Here is a 21,121-nt window from a genome sequence, read left to right as displayed (position 1 = left end):
CCCATCCCTGCAGGCATTCAAGGCCAGGCTGGATGTGGCTCTGGGCAGCCTGGTCTGGTGGTTGGTGACCCTGCACATAGCAGGGAGGTTGAAACTGTAGGATCGTTGTGGTCCTTTTCAACCCAGGCCATTCTAGGATTACTGTAGTTCGTATAAAGTAATAACATTGAAGGGGACTTAATATTTTTGCAAGCAAGAATGTTTAATAAATACATACATAATGTAGCCTTTAATTTCATCTGAGAGAAGTTCACCATAGGAGGAGTGGAAGGTGGTATTTGACTAGCATTTATTATAGAGGATTTGTAACTCTTCCTATGAAGAGTACTGAACCTGTAAAAGAAAACAGTGTTAAAACTGGGACCAAGTTTTCAACATGTGGTACAATTTCAGTACTTGAATTAAGCATTGAAGTAGCAGATTTGAAGTTCTTTATTATATGTAAAAACTGATTGTGCAGCTACATGCTTGTCTTAGGGTAATCAGAGCATTACTGCATTGAGGATAGGGATTGTTTCCAAACAGCAACCCAACCAGAGAGTTGCCCAGGACGCATCCTAAAGAATCACTTCTGAACAGAGTAATACGACTCTGCCGTTTTCCCAATGAAAAACTTCATTTACTGTGTCAGAACAAAGACAAACAAGGGCTGTGTTTTTGGGTTTCCCTTCTTTCTTTTTTTTTTTTTTTTTTTCCATTGGAAATATTAAATGTACTTTGAGTTTTGAGTTGCAGTCATGTCAGAATCCCATTGTACAGCTGCATTTCCTTTTCATGCAATTCACCATATACTGTAAACTGAGCAGATTTATTCCTTAGAGTTACTGTTTGGTCTTAATCCTGAGGAGTCTACAGCTCAGATTTCATTGGTCAGATTTGCTTCAGTGCCTTTTTTCCTATTTCTTTTTTGCCCTTGCTTAATACTTATGCTTTGATTAACCAGAATCTGTAGAGCTGAGTTTTAATTACGTGGGTATTTACGGGCGGTGAACGTAATTATCTGCTACAAACAATTAAGGAGAACAGCTTCCTCATGTCTTTTTAGGCAAGTCCCCAAACAGTGTTTTACTGAACCCTGACAGTGATTGCAAAGGTGAATGCACAAATTGTAGGCTTTTCTGTTGAGCTTTTGTCTCAGTCCTTTAGTGACATCCAGTGAAAGTCCATGGCTTTTGAGAACCTGAATGTTTCATGAGAATGTGAAGCAGGGGAGCACCTTCTCCTCAAAGGTGTTGGAGTTTGGTACAAGAGAAGAGAAACTTATGTACATTTGGAACTGTAGCTCGGTTGGAGGCTGTTGGTTTGCTGAACTGCTGAGCTATGCCTTTCCTGGCTTGGCTCTCCTTCTTTTATTATTATGTATTTTAAAGGAAATTAAGCTATTCCTTATGTATGCTTTAAAATCTAAACCCACTGTTCCTGGCTGTTGAAACGTCCTGGACTGAAGATGCACAACAAGCGTCTTACCAATTTGAGTGCTACTTGAGAATGGTTCTGCTGCTGAATCAGAGAGCGTGCGTACCTGTGTTGGCTTGTCGCAGGAAAAAAGTGAAAGGTCGGTCTGCTTTGAAAACAGGTGTTCGAGATCTTTTCAGTAGTACCATTGCTGCCATGCAATTAAGAAGATATTAGTAAAATGCATTGATTTTTCTATTCCATTTTCTATTCTGTGCCCTCAAAACTCACCATACCAAATCACAGAATCACACAGAATGACCCGGGTTGGAAGGGACCTCAAGGATCATGTAGTTCCAACCCCCCTGCCTGGCAGGGCCACCAAACATACACCTTTACTAGATCAGGTTGCCCAGGGCCCCGTCCAACCTGATCTTGAACACCTCCAAGGACGGGGCATCCACAACCTCCCTGGGCAGCCTGTTCCAGGGCCTAACCACTCTCCTAGTGAAGAACAAGGAGATCCCAGAACTAGAATCCCAGAGCCCAAGCTGTGACTCTAAGGATAAACAAGTGATTTTGTCCTGTAGGCGCAAATGTAATCCCCTCTTCTAAATGGGAAGCAGCAAATAAGTACTTAAATCTTCCTGAAATTAGAGCTCATAGCTAAGACTGAGTATCTTTAAAGAGCTGCATGGGGGTGGTTAAATGGTCTCTAAAGTTATGATGGCTTAGGAGCAATTATAAGCCATGTTCAAATCAATTGTGCCTTGCAGCTATGTAGTATTGGCTATATTGACAAAACTGAAAACTTGGATAATTGTAACAAGCAGTTAAAACAACAGAATTCAATTGAAAATTTGAGTAAGACTCAATAAAGTGAATTTGAGTGGCACTACTTCAGTGCTCCTAAAAAAAAACAACAACAAAATGACTTCAAAGCCGCGTGTGTGTGTCTGGATGCAGAGCTTTTAATGTACAGCAATGAACATAATCAGACATTTGTAAACCAGCTTCTTAGCTTGGTCTGATGAGAATTCATGGAAGTTCTGGCACTGGTTTTAGTGGAGTAAAGGTGTGATGCTCTCTGACTGCTATTAACCTTAGAATCAAAGAAGGGTTAGAAGGGACCTCAAGGATCATCCAGTTCCACCCCCTGCCATGGGCAGGGCTGCCACCCACCGGCTCAGAGGGGGGACCACTAAGATGATCAGAGAGTCAACCAGACCAAACTTTCACATCGTGAATTTCCAAGGTACCAATGGGACTGCCTCCAGAAACAAACCCTACCATGATTTAGGAGGTGCAGATGAACAGAGAGTAACCTCCTTTGGTTTCTGGGATACGAACAAAGAAATTGGTTTTGGGCGGTGCTGTGTGGAGCCAGGAGTTGGACGCAGTGAACCTTGTGGGTACGATACAGCTCAGGATTTTCTATTATTCTATTTAACCAACAGAAAAAGTGGTTTATTTTGTTAAACTGGATTTTTCCTGTGCTGGTAAAGTTGGATTTCATCCAAGCTTTTGTGTGCTGGTCTAACATCAACCACGGAATGGAAGGAGGTTTGAAAGTTCCTACGAGCAACTACTAAGGTGAAATAGAAATATTAAATACAAATGTTTGCATTTGGAGTGGGTGTGCTTCTAAATGCTGACATGCTTTGGAGAAACAGTTTTGTGATGAGCAGTTGTTGCTGTTGTGACAGTCTCCAGGAGTGAAAAGTAACACTTGTATGTATGATTTACCTGTAGCTCCTGACGCCTTGGTGCCATCCTCTGTTACTTCAATCTTTGCTTTGTGAATAGCTTCTGAAATATAAAGGCCAGCTTGCTCTGCAAAACAAACCGACCCAACAGGTGAATATTCATAGCATTCTCATGCATTTTATTGTGAATACTATTTTTATTTCGTTAATTTATAATGCTTTTACCTTTTATATTTGTTTGTTTTGTTTTCTCCTGCAGGTTCTAAGGATCTTAGGCTGAACCTAAACTGTGCTGAAGGTGAGCTGTGCCAGAGGATTTTACATGCATGTGTCTGGTAGGGATAAATACAGACAGTCCAAACATCTGAGCCAGGTCTATGTCAAGAACATCATAGCTCAGCCCATAGCTGGAATAATAGGGCTGTGGGGTGTTTTGATCAGCATTCTCCAAGTGCAGGGAAACTGGAGAGTAAGTTAAAACCCCTGTGTGTGTCTCGTATCTTTCTGCCTGGAAATGTTCTCTGTTACATGTTCCGGTTGCAGAAGAACATCACTTGACACCATATGGAAACATCTTTAGAGTGAGACAACGCATGAGGAAGGCAACATCAGGTTATTTTACTCTTGTGAAGACAGCAGATCTTTATTGCTGATGGAGAGAGACAAGGACTTCCAGATCATGAGTAGAAACACACAAATTTGTGTGCCTCTTTGATTAGGAAGACTTTCATGGAACCTTAAGTCATTGCTGCGAATGCTCTTTTCTCTCATTTATACCTTCATTTATTTGTTCTTTATTCTATATTCTTTATTCTATTCCCACCATTTGGACAGTGGTGTGTTGAATGCATGTGCCTTAATATCTCTTCCAGAATAATCTACTCCATGATCTTCCCAGACATAGAGGTGAGGCTCTCTGGCCTCTAGTTCCCTGGGTCCTTCTTCCTTCCTTTCTTAAAAATGGGAGTGATGTTTCCCTTTTTCCAGTCACTGGGGCTTTGCCTGACAGCCAGGACTTTTCAAATACGATGGAGAACATCTTGGCAGCCACATCAGGACCATCAGGCCTTAGGACCCTGGGTTGCATGTCATCCAGCCTCATGGTCTTGAACACATTCAGCATTATGAGGCAGACTCAGTCTTGCTCTGCTCTTACAATGGGAGGGATTTTGCTTCCCACTCCCTTCTCCACATACACACACATAGAAGTTCAGGTGTGAGAAGCCTGACTCAGCCTCTTCTACCCAATGTATCTAAAGAATCCCTTGTGTTTTTTGTGTCCCTCCTGATGTTCAATACCATCTGTGCCTTAGCTTTCCTAGTCCTATTCCTGCAAATTTGGACAATGTCCCTATATTTTTCCCAGGCAACCAATGCTAATAGAATTATCAGTAATAAAGTAGATCATTTGAATGGGAATTTTGTTTTGGAGTTCACAGAGAAAGTAGTAAAATCAACACAGAACACCTGAGTCTACTGAATCTCTTCATTGTTATCTAAGAATCTATACATGTTGGGTCAATGATCACTTTGTATTCAGTCAAGCCTCTTACCTGAAATGCCTTTAAAATTAGCAGTGATGGGATCAAATGCATCTCTAATTCCCAAGGCAGAAAAAACTGTCTTTAGATCAAAAAGGCTTTGAATACTAAACCTGAAATTAAGATGAGAGATGTGATTTAAATTCAGGATTCATACTTTCATAGAGCTAAAAGGTGGAACATGCAATTTGTTTCAAGCCTTCGCACTTCATCTATTTCAGTGTGAGTCCAATGATTTCTACTTGATTAAGCACACTTCCCAGAGAAGCAACTGCTCTTCACTTGAAGGCTTTAACAGCAAGAAGCCCTCACCTCTCTCTGTTGTAATTATGCTGCCTCTTGGTCTTCTTGACATGTGAACTTTGCGTATTCCTGAACGTGCTCTCTTTAGCATTCTATCTGGCTGTAGCAAAAGGGCTCTTGGAATTGTTTCCAGAAATGATGTTGGAAGGGATGAGTATTAATGTACAAATTGTTGTTCACATGGAGAATGTATTGTGAGAGATGTTTTATAATCTGTTTCTGTCCTACAGGCTGTGCGTGTCATTGACATCACATGTAATTGTGGCAACAGGAGTAGTGAAGTCATCTTAGAGGAACAGAATTGCTTACCTAGGTAGAAAAATGTCCATCTTTGTCCTCTTTAAGCTGCTGGACCAGAGTGCTATGGTTTTGGCAGAAAGGTGAGACTCAATCTGGGACAAAGGCGTTCTTTTGTGGCTGGGAAGCACTATGAACATGCTGAGTTTCTCCCCCAGGTAGGGCAACTCAACGACACTGAAAGCATCCTGAGTTGTTGTCTGGAACTGACCTGTATTTAGGTGAATATAGATCTTATGTCATCATTAAAGTGAAAAAGAAAACAATGGTCAGACCTCAAAAAAAAACAAGTGTGGGGAAGCAGATGGTTCAGAACACCAGTGATGGAGTGCAATGGGTTGTCTCTGATGCATGGGCTCAGCTTGGGCCACCTATACGTCGCCACACATTGGCCCACAGTATCAGAGGAAGATATTGGTGTTATGTCAGTAGAGGTCAAACCTTCCCACCAATATCCTGTGTGGTGACTATGCTGAAAAAATGAGTATCCTATTTAATTAACCGAAACCTTCTTTTCCTTCTGTTTCCTTCTCTACTACCATTAAGAATGAGTTTTAATCTTATTTCAGGAGACCAACAGCTACATTAGATGGTAAAGTAGTTGGGCATATATTATATACCCAGTGTATTCATTATGAAAACTGAAAAACCTATCAAAATCAGATGAAACTTTTAAAAAACAGTCTCAGAGGTACAAACTGTTTGGCTTCCAACCCTGTAATTTCAGGAACACACAGAAATCATTGCCAGAGAAAGAGTTAAACACAAGTTACGAGCAAATGACTTATTATTACCATTGCTGCAGGCCAGATTTCCTACTCCCTTTTCAGCCAGCTGTAGTAGTTGTGTCTTGTAGGGTAGACACTCATGCTTTTTGAGCCAGTGTTTATAACTAGTGGAATATAGTTAACTGTTGTTCAACATACCTAAATATCTGCTCATAAACACAGAGACACAGGATATCTTAAATGTTTTGTGTAAAATGTTTGCTAAGCTTTGCAAATCTGGGTTAGGTGGCATTCATTGCATGCCAGTAGCCCTGCTAGAACCTAAAAATGTTAGATCCTTAGATCAGCCCTCCCAGCATGCATTACTGAGAGGGAATTGCACTGGTAAAACCATCCCCCAGCACATGGGTTATTTTGCTGGAAAAAAAAAACCAAATCTCTTCTGGTTTGTGAGCAGAAAGGATTTGTGTTTGTTCTGCACAGGATGGGGGTGGTTTAATTCATGGGCATACTGATGTTTTGGAGTCTGTTATGTCTACAGAGGTTATACAGACCTTATTTGTTAATTAAAAATAAAAATAAAGACTTAGAATGATTGACTTGGGATGTTTTGCCTTCCTTGGTTGAACTGATTTTGAGCATCCCATAAGGATGGTACGCAGCTAAATTAGTATTCAAATCTAGTTAACAAATTGCTTGGAAAAAAAGAACATGTAATATAGCTGCAGTATCTAACAGGCTTGCACAAATAGTAGTCTTGGCACTTTCTTAGCATCACTGTTAGTTCTCAGGATCTTCCATGGCTTAACTTTCTTGATCTTTGTTTTGGATCCTGGTGGTGGACAGCTGCAATCATGTTGATAATGAAGAAAACTTAGCTCAGGTCTCTGTTTTGTTGTAGTAAGCCTGTCTTGAGGCCCTGGAGCATGACCAGGGAAGGACAACAAAGCTGTGAAGGGTCTGGAGCACAAGCCCTGTGGGGAGCAGCTGGGGGAACTGGGATTGTTCAGTCTGGAGAAAAGGAGGCTCAGGGGAGTCCTTATCACTATAACTACTTGAAAGGAGGTTGTGGTGAGGTGGGGGAACCAGGGAAAAAGTTAGGTTGGATATTAGGACAAATCTGTGCTCAGAAAGAGTGGTGAAGAGTGTTTCCCCTGCAGTGAGCTGGGGATACAAAATCACCCAGAGCTGAATGACCATGAGCTGATGTAGTAGTTTACAGAGAGTGAAGAGGCACTGGGTTTTGGAAAAGGAAATTCTGCACTCTGAACTGAAGTTAATTCCCTTCTAAAAGAGACGAATGCACCAGAGGAACGGGAGCTCTCCAAGCCAGAGGTGTGAGTGTGTTCAGGAATGGGTGATCCTATCAGGGGAATTAAGTGTGCTGGATACACCACAGGTTTTCTTGAAGAGGAAACACCACAGGCAAAGCCACAGCAATACAGGCAAACTTGCAAAGTGGAAGAAAATGATTCCTTAGACAGGTGGGTTCCGAGATAAAGAGTTGTAGAAATAATGAATGGCCAATGGCCTGCTTGATGTGACCAGAAAAGGAAACAGCTTTAGCTGTGGAAACAAGAGAAAAAGGAAGAAAAAATGGTGCAGCTGAACACTGAATTCTTTTTATTTAATTTCAAATTTATCTCCAATTATTTGCTGGAAATAATGGGAAAGGATTAGCTTGATGATAAATTATTGAATAACACCAAGGTACCTAATGGGAATGAGGAAAGAACAAGAGGACTTGCAATGCCAGAGATGCAAATGAAGTTTGACCTACTTCAGAGAGACAAATCTGGGTCTTGGGTAGTTACCACTTTAGAATTCAAAGAGAATGAATGTGAAAGTTGAAAGTGTGTTAGCAAAGATTTTCCAGAAACCTGTAGAGTCAGAGTCTGCATCTCGAGGTGAGGTCTTCATTTGAAAAAGTTTAGAATATAACCTGGAGAAACAAAGGGCCAAGTCAGAGAGGGACACGGAAAGTAAGGTAAACCGCAACATCAGGCAAGTCCGGGTATCTTTTTGGTCAGGTAATTGATTTGGTAAAAAGGCACAGATCCAGCCATCTGATTTTAAGGTAAAACATTAGACACAGATTCACTATGCCACATTTAACAGGTAATATGTAGAAGTGATGGTAGCTAGAGTCAGAAATGAAAGATAGAATGCACCTGCTTGAAGAGGAGATTAAAATGAGTCAAGGTGAAAGTGGAGTTTTCATGTTGAAGAGAGTTCAAAGCATTGCCAATACTGAAGGCTTTCATCAGAGGTGGACAGTGAGGTCACCCTGATGACCAGGATGGTGGAAACCCTATAGTGCCCAAGAAGCCAACAAAAAAAGGCATGCATTTATTAAGATTTCCATGCCCTTAATTTACCTGTGACTCATCAGCTGAAAGAAAAATGGAATGTTGGGAGAACAGAACAGTTAGGGTGCAGCCTGAGTAACCACTCAATAACAGTGCATTCTAGCACAACATAGAAATTCTGAGAGCAAAATACCAAATGTGTATTTGACCCATTACAATTATGACATAAATTTCTTACTTACTTTCAAGGAAGACTAGCTTAAATTGGAAAAGTACAGTAAGGGACTCTTTAGAGAATTGGAGTATCTATTTAATGAGAAGAGTAGATGAGCCTGGCATCTTCATTTTAGCCAATTTCATTATTTACTCATAAATATGTTTAGGAATAAATATCAAAGCTGAGATAAGCTATTTAAGTTGAAAAGCATGTCTTGCACAGTACTAAGATATAAATTGGTCTTGAAGAAATTTAGACTTGGAATTAGAAAGATTTTTATCTTTCAAATTAAGGGCAGAAAGGAAAGGAGCTTTTTATATTAAAATGGGTTGTAGATTTCCTGGTAATTGAAAATTAAGCCTACAGTACGAGTTGTTGTGTCACCAGCCCATATTCTTCAAACCTTCGAAAGGAGAGTACTATCTATATGAATGTGGAATGAGAGCAGTTACCGTAGTTAACTTCAGCTGTGTGATGCATTGTGGGCACTTTCAGGGTTGAGCTCTCTGCTGTGGTAAAAGGCAAAATCTGGGTATCCATAAAGGAAAACTTCTTCAGCCACGTGCTCTTGAAATACATGGTGCTCACCACAGCGACGCGGCTGAGCGGTGATACAGCTTCTTCAGAAGGCACACTGTGCACATCCCTATCTGCAAGGGAGAGAGATTTTACTTATTTGGAGTAGCAGCCTTAATGTGTATGTTCAACATCGCATTGTGTATTAATGCCCAAATTAATACTCGTGTAATTTAAGTTGATGGGGCGGATCAGGGCTTTATTTGGTCTAATGCTTCTAAGGACTTGCTTTTTAATTTTTTTTTTCATTTACACACATTTAATTTCATTTAATTTCACTACCTTTCTTACTTATGTGGAGACCTTTTCATTTTCTATTTTGATGTCTTAACATCAGAGGCTGCCCTCCACACTCCCCCCCACAGCATGAAAGCATTCTGTGCAGCAAGCTTGGTCCCAGGGGAGTTTGGCTGCTCCTCGTTAAAACTGAGAGCACTGAAAAGGATTCCCGTTTTAAAAATTAGAGGAATAATGCCAAGGAGTTTATGGCTTGATATTGCAAACTTACAGTCAGAGATTCAGACTTATTACGGCTCCCATGAGGAATGAGCAGCAGCACAAGAGTGAGATTTCCTGGCTGTTAGTCTTAGAATCATAGAATGGCCTGGGTTAAAAAGGACCACAATGATCATGGAGTTTCAATCCCCTGCTATGTGCAGGGTCACCAACCACCAGACCAGGCTGCCCAGAGCCACATCCAGCCTGGCCTTGAATGCCTCCAGGGATGGGGCATCCACAACCTCCTTGGGCAACCTGTTCCAGTCTGTCACCACCCTCTGAGTGAAAAACTTCCTCCTAATCTCTAACCTAAACCTCCCCTGTCTCAGTTTAAAACCTTGTCCAATCACTATCAGCCCACATGGACAGTCATTCCCCCTCCTGTTTATACACTCCCTTCAAGTACTGGAAGGCCTCAGTGAGGTCTCCCCAGTGCCTTCTCCTAGTTAAGAGTCTTGGTTTGTGCAAGGTGGAGTGTGGCAAAAAAACCCCTTATTCTTTGTGAAATACATGTTCTCTAATTATTCTTATTTTACATTTATTCACATGCAATCATTCTCATGAGTTGCTATACTACCTGCGAGGTTACCGGTGATCCACCCCTGTATTAGGGCTGCGGTTTGGTTGGGGTCGGTGAAGTCAGCTTGCTGCAGGCTGCTGTTGGCCCAATGTGAGACATGTGCAGCAAAGTGAGGCGAGAGCTGCACACCAGTGTGCATGAAGAAGGAGCAAGCCAGCTGCACCACAGCACCCTGGCCAGAGTCAGCTGTTCCTTCGTACACCTTGTGCAACATATCCTGCACGCTTTGATCTGCCAGGGGAGAGAGAAGGAATAACTGCAATTATTATGTTGAAACATAAGATCTGAGGGGCTCTCAGCTCTATTGCTGGCACTACTGTCTTCTGAAAGTTAAAGTGCTTTCACAACTGAAGCAACCTTGATAAGATGGGGTATTCCTGTAGAGCACAATGACACAATGAGCACAGATAGTGCAGATATGTCAAGTGGCTGATGCAATGTCATGATCACACCTTTATGTGTGTGATAGGGCTCTTATGTTTCATCAGGGTCATTATTCATTCTCTCTCTGAGTTCTCATTGGTGAGACTGAGCACCTCCAGCAGTGACTGGCTGAGCTGCTGTTGGTACATTATGGTACAACATTTTTTGGACATACATCTCCTTTTCATGTCATCACTGGTACCACCCATCCCAGGAATAGTATCTCCCTGACTGCTCCAGCTCTGTCTGCTACTCTTGACCCTTTAGTTTTGAAGGACTCACTGATATAGTCCTGGTTAGAAATATTGCTTTTGACCCCAGGGAGACCATTATGAAATGAAGTCCTCAGTTTCCCATAGGCAGCACTGAGGGAAGGCAGATTTGGACACAAATGATTTGGGTCAGGTAACCTAGCAAGGGTTTTGGTGGGCTGGATCCATCCTTCCTCTACTGACCAGCCCGAGGCTGAGCATCAAGCCAAAGGTAAGGTCACTGTGACACTTCATCTCCCAGCCAGGTCCCTCACCTCATCAGAAGACTTCTACTACATCAGTAAAGATTTTTGCTGAGCTAAAGGGAAAGTTTCATGTCTTCATGTCTTCCTATTTCTACCACCCAAGAATCCAGTGTGTGGGTTTTCTAGCCTAGCGGCGCTCCTCTAATAACCTGCAGGGAGACTGATCACCTCTGTGAAGATTGGTATTAAAGCTTAGATCTATTACTCTTGAAGGGATAAAATATTGAACTCCTTGAACAGATGTCAAGAAAACTCACACAGTCTGAGGTGTAAAGTGCTTTTCTTGTGTGTTTTGCATCAGTGCGGGAGCATTTGGCAAGCTCTCTGGAGGACAAAAGAAATCAAAGATGGTAAATTGGAAGCAGATGTTAATGTGAGGTGTGGTATCCTGAGCTTGGAATTTCAGTCAAATCAAAGCACTTAGCTAACCGGAGTCCTGAATTCTTACTCAGAGAGCAGTTCAAAATTGCTTTAAAATACTCTACTGTGGATCAAATAAAACAGCAAGGAAAAAACATTTCTAGGTGTATTATTTTGCCTGTTCTTTTTTCAAGACATCTCTTTAAACACCGCTTTTCTTAGTATTAGAATAAAGGTGAACCAATATTCCAAATGTTAAAAGAAGATTACGGGTGCACGTAAGAGCTGTGAATAGTGAATGAACCATCAATGTTTTCATTGTTTTTAGTCTGCCAAGATTTTAACCACATCCTTCGTTATTGTGAGAGAAGGACCAACTAAAACATGAATGCAAATATCTAGTGGAAAAACAGAATATCATGGAATCATAGAATGGCCTGGGTTGAAAAGGACCACAGGGATCATCCACTTTCAACCCCTGCTATGTGCAGGGTCGTCACCCTACAGACCAGGCTGCCCAGAGCCACATCCAGCCTGGCCTTGAATGCCTGCAGGGATGGGGCATCCACAACCTCCTTGGTCAACCTGTTCCAGTGCGTCACCACCCTCTGAGTGAAAAACTTCCTCCTAATCTCTAACCTAAACCACCCTCTGTATATGTATATATGAGCAATTTGCTTTTACTTATCTGAAATCTGGGCTAAGTACTTATTTATTAGTTGTAAACCTTTGGAGGACATGATATCTTTCTCCCCCACTATAAATGTGATATCTTGGATAATAAAAATAGACCCTGTTCTACTTTTTTCTCACATTCATACATTAATGTTGCTAAAAGCCTCGATGCACAGGGCTAATGCCTTAAACTGAAGTAGACAGAAATTAAAGTAGAGATAAAAAATGTGGTTGATATTCTTTGACACATGAGAAGAATGAGGACAGTGCAAAAGAGCCACCCGGTCATTAATAACATCTATACTTCTCTTAGTTGTATCTTGTGTGGAGATTTGTGCCTAAATTTTAATGTGCAATATTCTTCTAACTTAATATTCTTTCCTTAATGATTGAATCCTTATGCAACAAAAAGCACAGCAGTTGCTGAGGTAAAATCCCTGCCTGAACTAATGCTGTTTAAAATCATCCTACTGAATTTACAGAAAGTAAATCAACCGGAGTTGGTTCATACTGCTATATTGGTTTTGAATATCAATGATATAGAGAATGGCATTGATGACTAAGGTAGGTTACAGCACAGGTAATTAAGGTAGGTTTTATCTTTAGTCTTTGTATGGAGTTACCTTCTCTAGGAGCAGCTGTGCTTCAGTAAAAGAGTAAGCAGTACTTGGAAAGAAGGAATAATATAGTGCGTATACCTTCTACTGAGCGTCCTTTGTCCCACTGACACCTGCCTATCTAATCTGGAGAAAACACTCCCAAATTACATTTTTTTGCAGAATAAAAATAGTTCATTAGACATGAGTACATGTCATCCCCTTAGTAAGACTTTCCTGCAAAATGTAGGAAAATAAGTATTATTTTAATGCAGTACGTTACCATGGATGTTGTATCCTAGGGCATTCTGCAGCTCTGTGAAGGTATTTCCTTGAGCTCCAAACTGCAGCAGCTCCAAAGAAATGGCCACGCTTGCAGGGGAAATGACCAGGTTGGTTCTGTTTTCTGCTTCAGAAGCGTGGCGGTAGAGATTGATTGCAAATTCAGTCTTCAGGTCCTTCAGCTCATCATAGGAGATGCAGTTGCCCTTGGCTAAGCACCAAGTAAGGATGAGTGCAAAGGAGACAGTGGGCAACATGAAGGTGAGTTGGGAATGCACTCCACCAGATAATCATACCTGCAATTAATAACAGAGGTACTTAGACAATTAATGATAACATGTAAAGCATCAGTCAATATCTAGCCAGTAGATGTTGCCATTAAAAGATAAGGTGTAGGGACGCACTGACTGTTGTTGGCTAACAAGAATCAAGCTTTTCCAGTATGCTGTACCCATACAGGATGTTTGGTCAGTGCAGTGCATGGAGACACAGTGCTCCTCTATTAATAAAACAGTGATCTGCACTGTGAAGGGACACCTTGGTGAAAGCTCTGTGTTCTCCACACTGCTCAGCACCCCCAGCTCCTTTCTATCCCCAGCACTTCCAGCACTCCCCGAATCATAGACTCATAGAATTACCCAGGTTGGAAAAGACCTTGAAGATCAAGTCCAACCGCAGCCTAACCATAGTACCCTAACTCTAACAACCCTCCGCTAAATCAAATCCCTGAGCACCACATCCAAACAGCTCATAAACACATCCAGAGGAAAACACATCCGAAGGAAGCCCACCCGTCAGCAGGTGCAGGTGTTCAGCTGAAGTCTGCAGCCTGGAGGTTCCATCCATGTTTGCAAAAGGCTGCCTTCAAATTTCCCACCCAGACATACCTCCTATGCAGTTCATACTATGGAATAAAACGTTGCATTTGCAAAGGGCTTTAGTGCCCGCAGCACAAACTCATTGCTATGTTATGTTCTGGGAAATGAAGATTTTGTTCACGTTATATTAAGAGACACTTAGATTCGTATTTTAAAGGAAAAACATTAAAGCCACAAAATAGCTTCTTTCTCGTTGCCGAATTTCACCTTTTGAACAACGTATGCAAATACATTTAAGAAAATGCTGCACCTTCTTTCACTTGAGGATTTCCTACAAATCTTTCTCTGTGCCCTTTGCTCTAGAGAGCACCTCTAATTCTTTGCAGTTACTCACAGTTAGCTCTGTTAAATTGTCTTGCCTTTCTGAGTCCTTCTGGGTGTCTGAATTGAAGCTGTCTATGGACGCCTTGTCTCCTTCTTTAATAGGTAGTGGAGTAAAGACTAAGTCATGAGACTGCATTTAAAGGGATAGTCAGTGATCAGAGTCTCTGTCGGCGATGTCTGTACCACTCTGTCCAAATTCCTGTAGGCTACAAGCTCTATGGAGAGCCAGGCAAAGCAGCATGCCACTGACCAGCAAATCCAAGGCAAGGAACAAAAAGGTTCACATGGAGATAGAGCCGGCAACTGCCTTCCAAGCGCTGCCCCAGCCTCATGAGGCTTGTGACCTGCTGCTACTGGGCAAGGCATCTCCTATCTCTCTTCCCACCCCCTCCCGCTTTTATATGAATTCCATTGATTCCTCTGCCACAAAGGGGAAGAGAAAGGGCTCACTGTGTACCAGGCACGTAGCTACTTTTCCTCCCTATTTTGAAATCTTATTCAGAAATCCCATGCAATTAAAATGTCTTTATTTGCCCTTCTTTTCTTTCTTTCTTTTTAATGCCATCCCAAATAGGAAGATTTTCATTCACTCTTTAGTTGCCAAGGGGAGAGAAACAACAAAGCGGTGACTTAAAGGAGAGGAAATGAAGATGGGGTCGCTTTGAGATGAACCAGGAGCAGAACAGCCATGGTGAAAGCAGCTTCAAAGATCATTTTAAAAGTAGTTTCAGTGGTTCATGGCTTTCTTCATGTGACAGAATTGAACACTGCTCATCATCCACAGGTTGAGGAAATAAAACTGTCTTTTAAGAGATGCTTCTTCACACTGAGATAGCTTAGGCTGCCTCTGAGGGCAATGAGGAAAGGCACAGACTGGAGTTGTTAGGAGAGGACAAGGCACAGTGGTGCTCGGGTGGCAGTCTGGAACACGTATGCTGTGGGTGAGGGAGATGCCTTTGCAATCTAATTCCCCAGTCGCTTCTCCTACAAAACCGGAGTTTTGTCTGGTGTGATATTTGTGCTCTAGCAAAGCTGATTCTTGCTGTGGTGAGACTACTTGGAAGAGAGGGACAGCAGTTCTGCTTTTAGGCTCTGGTCAACTTGGGCTCCTGCTGCACTTTACACAGCAATTCAGGGCAGAACACAGCCCACAGGCAGGCTGCATGAAGCAGATATTCCTCTTCAGAGCCCTCTCATTTGCTTTCCTGCATGGGGTGAGTCTCACACGATCTTTCTTTCACTCCAGCACAACCCTGGTATCAGCAGAATTACTGTACTTTACACCTTTGTAAATGAGAATAGGATTTAGCCTGTTATCAGTGCCATTTTTTTTTGTGCTTGCACTCTTTAAAATATATAACCCTTGGGAAATTAAACTGAATCCAAACCAGCTTGCCTCCTGCTTACATCTCTGATGCACTAGAGAGCTCTCACTGCAAGATACACACACATTTGGTCAATTAGGAAGGAGGCTGTGCTGAATTTCAGGATAAGAATAATTTGCATCATTATTTCAGAATACAGAGCTTATTCTGTGGGGAGGTGGTTAGCAGCAGAGCCTCAAAACACCTCGCTGAGCAGCTTCAGATGAATTTGCTTACTGCTATCCGCATGCCACAGGAAAACAACCACTGCACCAACAACCACCTCCTGAACTGCTCCCCTTTCAGGGCATGAAGATAAAACCTGGCTTTTTAAAGGGTGACCACTGCAGAGATTCTCTTTCCGAGGAGAAGCTCAGCAGAACAAAGTGTGTTTTCATTTTCCTGTATCTCTACTGCTGTGAGTAGAATAGCAGAGAAGTGATTTTATAGCACAGTGTTGAGGTTTGGAGCATTCTTCACTGTGAGAAGCCCAAGAGTTTATGAGTGCCCTGCAGGGAGGGAGAGCTGATGGGATACCATTGGAAAACTGGTGTTAGAAGCATCATGGAATCACGCAATCAAAGAATAACTTGGGTTGGAAGACTCGAGACCATCCAGTCCCAACCACCTCTGCCCTGAACTGTTGCCCTTTTGGTATCTGTGTACTTAAGAGTGCATGTGGGAAAGAAATAGTCCCAGTACCAGAGGCTGGTAGAAATTCACACTCAGACAGGACAAGCCAGTGAGCCATAAGCAGGACTGGGGAGCAACATGGCGGCATGTTTTACTCCAATCTGGCTATATGAGCTTCAACTTAAATATATTTGCTGTTGATGGGGAATATAAAGTGTTGTAAAAGCTGATTTTAATTCAGATACCCCCAAAATGCTTATCTAGCTGACTACTACAGTCTCCTACAATTCCAAATAAACAATGCCAATGAGATGACACTGGAAGTGGTGTTCATATGAGCACATTGCCAATGCAGTTTCTGCTACTGATCTTGCTGGGATGACAGGGACCAAAACAGAAGATGATAGCACGAAGATGATTATCAAACTGCAGAGCTGACTTCTCCTAAGAAGCTCAGAAAGAGGGATTTGACCGAGTGGGCAAGAGATAGGTGATATCAAATGGAAATCTCCATGGTAGATGAAGTGGAAAAATGCTATTTTCAAGGCAGTTCTGCACCAACCAATTCATTATCTGATCTTGCCCGTCATGTGGCCTGAACCATTCAGGTGTGTCCAGGCTGAATGATGCATTGCCAAACAGCCAGGGCAGACATATCCTGTTCCTGGTGCTCAGTGTTTCCTCACCATAGAATGCCCCACACTTCTGATCCAGTTCACAGACGATGACCCCATACAACCAGTATTTCTCCAGACTCTCTTAACCCCTCTCTTTTCTAAGTAGACATCTGTATTCCTGCCATTCTGATGTGGCCATGGCAGCACTGAGGAGCAGCAGTGTGGGTGCACGCCCCAAACATCAAGGGCCCAATCCAGCCCTGCTCCACTGTCAGAACCTCACTGGGTTGTGGCAGCAGCAAGGGGTCCTTTCAGTACCAGCCAGCTCCACCTAGGAAAACTGTGATGGTCCTGCTCAGCCATGACAATTGGAGGAGGAAGGGTGAGCAGTGGGTGCTTCTCTTTTGCGGGGCAAAACAAAACCTTTATTCTTTGGGAGCTGATCTGCTCTTGCAGCTTACACCTGACCTGGCTCATAATCCCTTTTGGTGACATCACAGGCATTGTCCCATTGTCCCAGTGGCCAAAGTGATGTCACAGAGAGAACCTTGTGACTGTAAATGGGGAATAATTCACAAGAACAGATGACCTCAAAATTCCTCTGAGCAATTTTAAACTGGATTTTCTAGCTTTGATAGAACTGATGTTTAAATGCTTCTTGAGGTAAATAGTTTTGCATCAACACTTCCAAGCACAAAGTCTGGATCTTCACTTGGTTTTTCACATTATGCAAGTCGACATTAAAGACACTTAATACTTTCTAACCTCTAGTGCCCTTTTTTGCACAGAGATAAGCAGTCAGCAGGGATTAACCTGATCCTAATTAACCACTAACTCTTCTGATATTTGGTCATTGCACAGTAGCATGCTGCCAGGTACACAGAGGTAAATTGATCTGGATTATCTGCTGGTGCATGAGCTTCTCAGAGGGAGGTCTAGCATCGAGCCTGGGAGTGAGTTACAGGCAGATACGGCTTTAAGCACAGAGCCTAGAGGCTGTAAAGCAAAAGCAGCATGTTGCACAGTGAGCAAGGTGGGCAAGAAAAGACACTTGCACTGGCATCTGCAAAATCCATGAGTTGCTGTAGCAACAGTGCCCTGAGGAGGGTGAGGAAGTTCTGCTTGAGGTATGTGAGGAGATGCAAAAGAGCATTCTGAAAAGCACCAGGACCAGCAAAACACTCAGGCTGATACTTTCTTGGTGTCCTGGTGCAATTTGAAAGCCTGTAACAGCCTCCCCTGTGCCAGATCCTACTCTCTCCTTGGGACCAGCCCAAGGTGTCCTTTAGCACTATGAGCTGATGGCAGGAAAAGCCTTTGGCTTGCTGCCCCCATAGACTTGCAATATTCAGCTTTCCTGAGCCTGTCCTTGAGACAGCTGGGCAGCTTGAATGGACAGCCCTGAATGGGCATGAACAGTTGTGCTGGAGAAGAAGCAAAGTCAGCTCAGAGCATAAGGACAAGGGTACTGCTTTGGGCAGCATTTGGTCTCTGACACCAGGATCTTACCCATAGGAGCAGCATTTCTCACCACAGATTTAGGGCTGAAGCTGTTAAATGGATCTCAGTCCCATGGGAACAAGCATTGATTTTGCACAGCATCATCCTACCCACCAGCACTGGAAAGTAATGCTGCACATCTCTGCCAAGGTTTGCCCGCTATCTGCTGAGACAACAGAGAAAGCTGAGTACACAAGCAGCAGCAAAAGCTTGTTATAGAGCCAAAATATGCCTTGCACGATTTTAATGTTAATGCTTGCAAGAGGCAAAGAGGCTTGTCTGCAGGCAATAGCTCCTCATTTGTGATGGGACTGCTGGGTCACACCAAGGCAGGATGATAGGAGCACCTCTGGGCTCTGGGAAATGACTTTGAAACTGAATTGTTTTCTGTATTGCTGCAAATGTTCCTGCAGAGGGAAAAAGGGAAGAGGCAGCAGAGTCAAAGTCAGGGGAGAAAAATCTCCCAGCAAAGGGATCTTGAAAAGAACTTTGCTGATCCTGAAGCAACCAACAGTTAAGCAAACTCACCAAGGACCTCAGTGGGCTTTCTTCAGTAGTGACCGTGCTGCCTCCTATTCATTGCCTGGGGTTCTTCTTTGTTCAGATGGCTTCAAACAGGAGATCTGGAAACCAGCTCAAGTGCCCCTGGCAGTTGTGTGTTCTGGAAGAAGATGGCATTCAACCACTGAACTATATGCTTCACCAGGAACTTGATTAGTAATAGAGAAGGAAAAGTGCTAGAAAGCTAATTGCTCTTTCTGAAGGTCACTTCTGCAAGGGTACAGCGATGTGCTGATTTTGCTTGAGCTGTGGCATAGCACATATGCTCACTGCACGGCTGTTGTAATTAAATATCAAACATTTATTTCTCAACGGATGTTTTTTTTCTTCTTGCTTAATTTGTCTCTTTTGCTGCTTTTTTTTTTTTTTTCTGTTAACAACTCTATTAATTAAGAGAAAGTGTCAAAGGACCAGATGATGAATGAATCATGACATTAAGAAATGGCTGTTCTTCAGTGGGTTTTTTTCTTCTTTCAGAGATACAACTGGAAGCGCACTTGTCAAATACAGGGACCTTTAAAATTGCACTTCCTTGTAAAATAAGGTTCTTCTTTACTTTGGTGTTTCAAGAAGGGGAAAAAGAATATCAAAGTAAAGGGGAAAAACAGAGCAATTAGTTGTCATGGTGTCAAAATTAATTAGTTTGTATTGATCTATCTACCATGATCTTTATGACCCTCAAGATTTCTAAATACCTATCAGTCAATCATTTAAATTCCTCAGCTAAACCCCATCCCACATTAAAGAAAGAAATAAGGAAGGTACTGATATGCTTTTCTTTGGGCCTGTCACTCCACAGTCTGAAAATACAGATTATGGCATCTAAAACTATTCTCAAGAGTTTCCTTTTTAAATAGCAAAGGAACCTTTTGTCCCTTTAAGAATTCCATCACAATCCCACTGGTGTCAGTTTCATAGAATGGCCTGGGTTGAAAATGGCCTGGATTTCTTGCTGATCCCTCCTGGGACTAACTTCAACTTCTAGCTTCAGCAGCAGGGATGGAAGGAGACCAGTGCAGCAGGGGAGATTATCTTCACTGCTGATTGTGCTGATGCCAACAAGCAACAAAAGACATCAGGGTGGTATATAGATGGTATAATGGAGGGGAAGGTTGGACCAGGCTCTGAACAATGTGATGTAGCTGTAGGTGTCCTGCAGGAGCAGCATTTCCATTCAATTACAAAGCCATTGCCAGTTTGATGGCAGAAGATCATTACTAACTCCCACATACCTTTGCTGAACTACACAAAAACACATTTTACAGGCTTTTCAAAGCACCACAAATGCTCCCTCAAGAGAGAAGGGAGGATCTTTTAATCCATCCTGGATTCCCCTGCATCTATCATCTTTGCATGTCCTTTGACCACTGCGTTTTGGTGAGCCACAATCATACGCATTCTAGGATGGGAGATAAAGCATCATCTTTCTCCTTCCCAAACCACACTGTCTCCACAGCCAAAGTTCTGCTGGTGTGTCAGAGTCAATATTCAAGCAATGACAGTAGATTCATTTCATGTACATGATACAGTTCATTTCATCGTACATTCCCATGAAAGCCAGCTTTTGCTCTGATCTGTTTTCTTATGATAGATCATTTCTTCCCCGAGCATTCAGCTTCTTTAGGATGGCACAGTCAATTTGTTCTGTACTTTCAACTTCTAATTCACTTTGCTTTACATGCTGATTTTTCTATAGCATTCCTTTCAGAACCTTACCAAGAATCTTAGCTCCTATATCGTAGATTCCAGTTCCCTGTCTTTACTTTCCATCCATCCATGTCTCAAGTCTTTTTATTCATTCAGGTCTTTACATCACCGCGTATCATCTTCAGAGGGTTTCACTCTTTCGAAAGTCCATACGGTTGTCAGATTCTTTTCTGATGCCACCTGCTTATGGCTTCAAAATAATCAACATGAATTCACACCTCTCTTCTTTTACTTCTTTCCTCCTTTCCCCCAGTTTCTTTTGTACACAGCTCCAATAAGATTTAATTCACTTCTCCAAATGATGCTGCCAAACTTTAACACATCAGCAGAGGAAGCCTGGGGCAAAAAATCTGTTCAATCTTGCTATTCATTCATGTCAGGCTGCAAGCTAGCTGTCACTTCTCAGTGTAGCCAGGTTTTCTTTGGACCATCTATCAGCATCCAGAAGAGATGTGTCTATGACCACTGTGTCTATCAGACAACAAGCAACCACTTGCAGAGGAGTGGGACTTGCTCCTCATGCACCACAGGTCC

General features: G+C 42.4%; 1 protein-coding gene across 1 annotated transcript; it reads right to left on the bottom strand.

Moving 5' to 3' along the window:
- Positions 1-181: 181 nt before the first annotated feature.
- SERPINE3 (serpin family E member 3) lies at positions 182-14,544 on the bottom strand. The gene is made up of 9 exons (XM_015851858.3): positions 14,216-14,544; positions 13,005-13,299; positions 10,148-10,381; positions 8,949-9,146; positions 5,255-5,453; positions 4,655-4,755; positions 3,142-3,228; positions 1,523-1,606; positions 182-333 (listed from the first exon to the last, which is right to left on the bottom strand). Exons 2-9 carry the CDS (start codon positions 13,258-13,260, stop codon positions 293-295), a joined length of 1,200 nt encoding a protein of 399 aa, XP_015707344.1. The 5' UTR covers positions 13,261-13,299; positions 14,216-14,544; the 3' UTR covers positions 182-292.
- Between the last annotated feature and the right edge of the window lie 6,577 nt (positions 14,545-21,121).

This window comes from Coturnix japonica, chromosome 1 (assembly GCF_054131305.1).
Source record: "Coturnix japonica strain WE chromosome 1, WE-NBRP24, whole genome shotgun sequence".
Lineage (NCBI taxonomy): Eukaryota > Metazoa > Chordata > Aves > Galliformes > Phasianidae > Coturnix > Coturnix japonica.
This window is presented reverse-complemented; position numbering and strand designations above follow the sequence as displayed.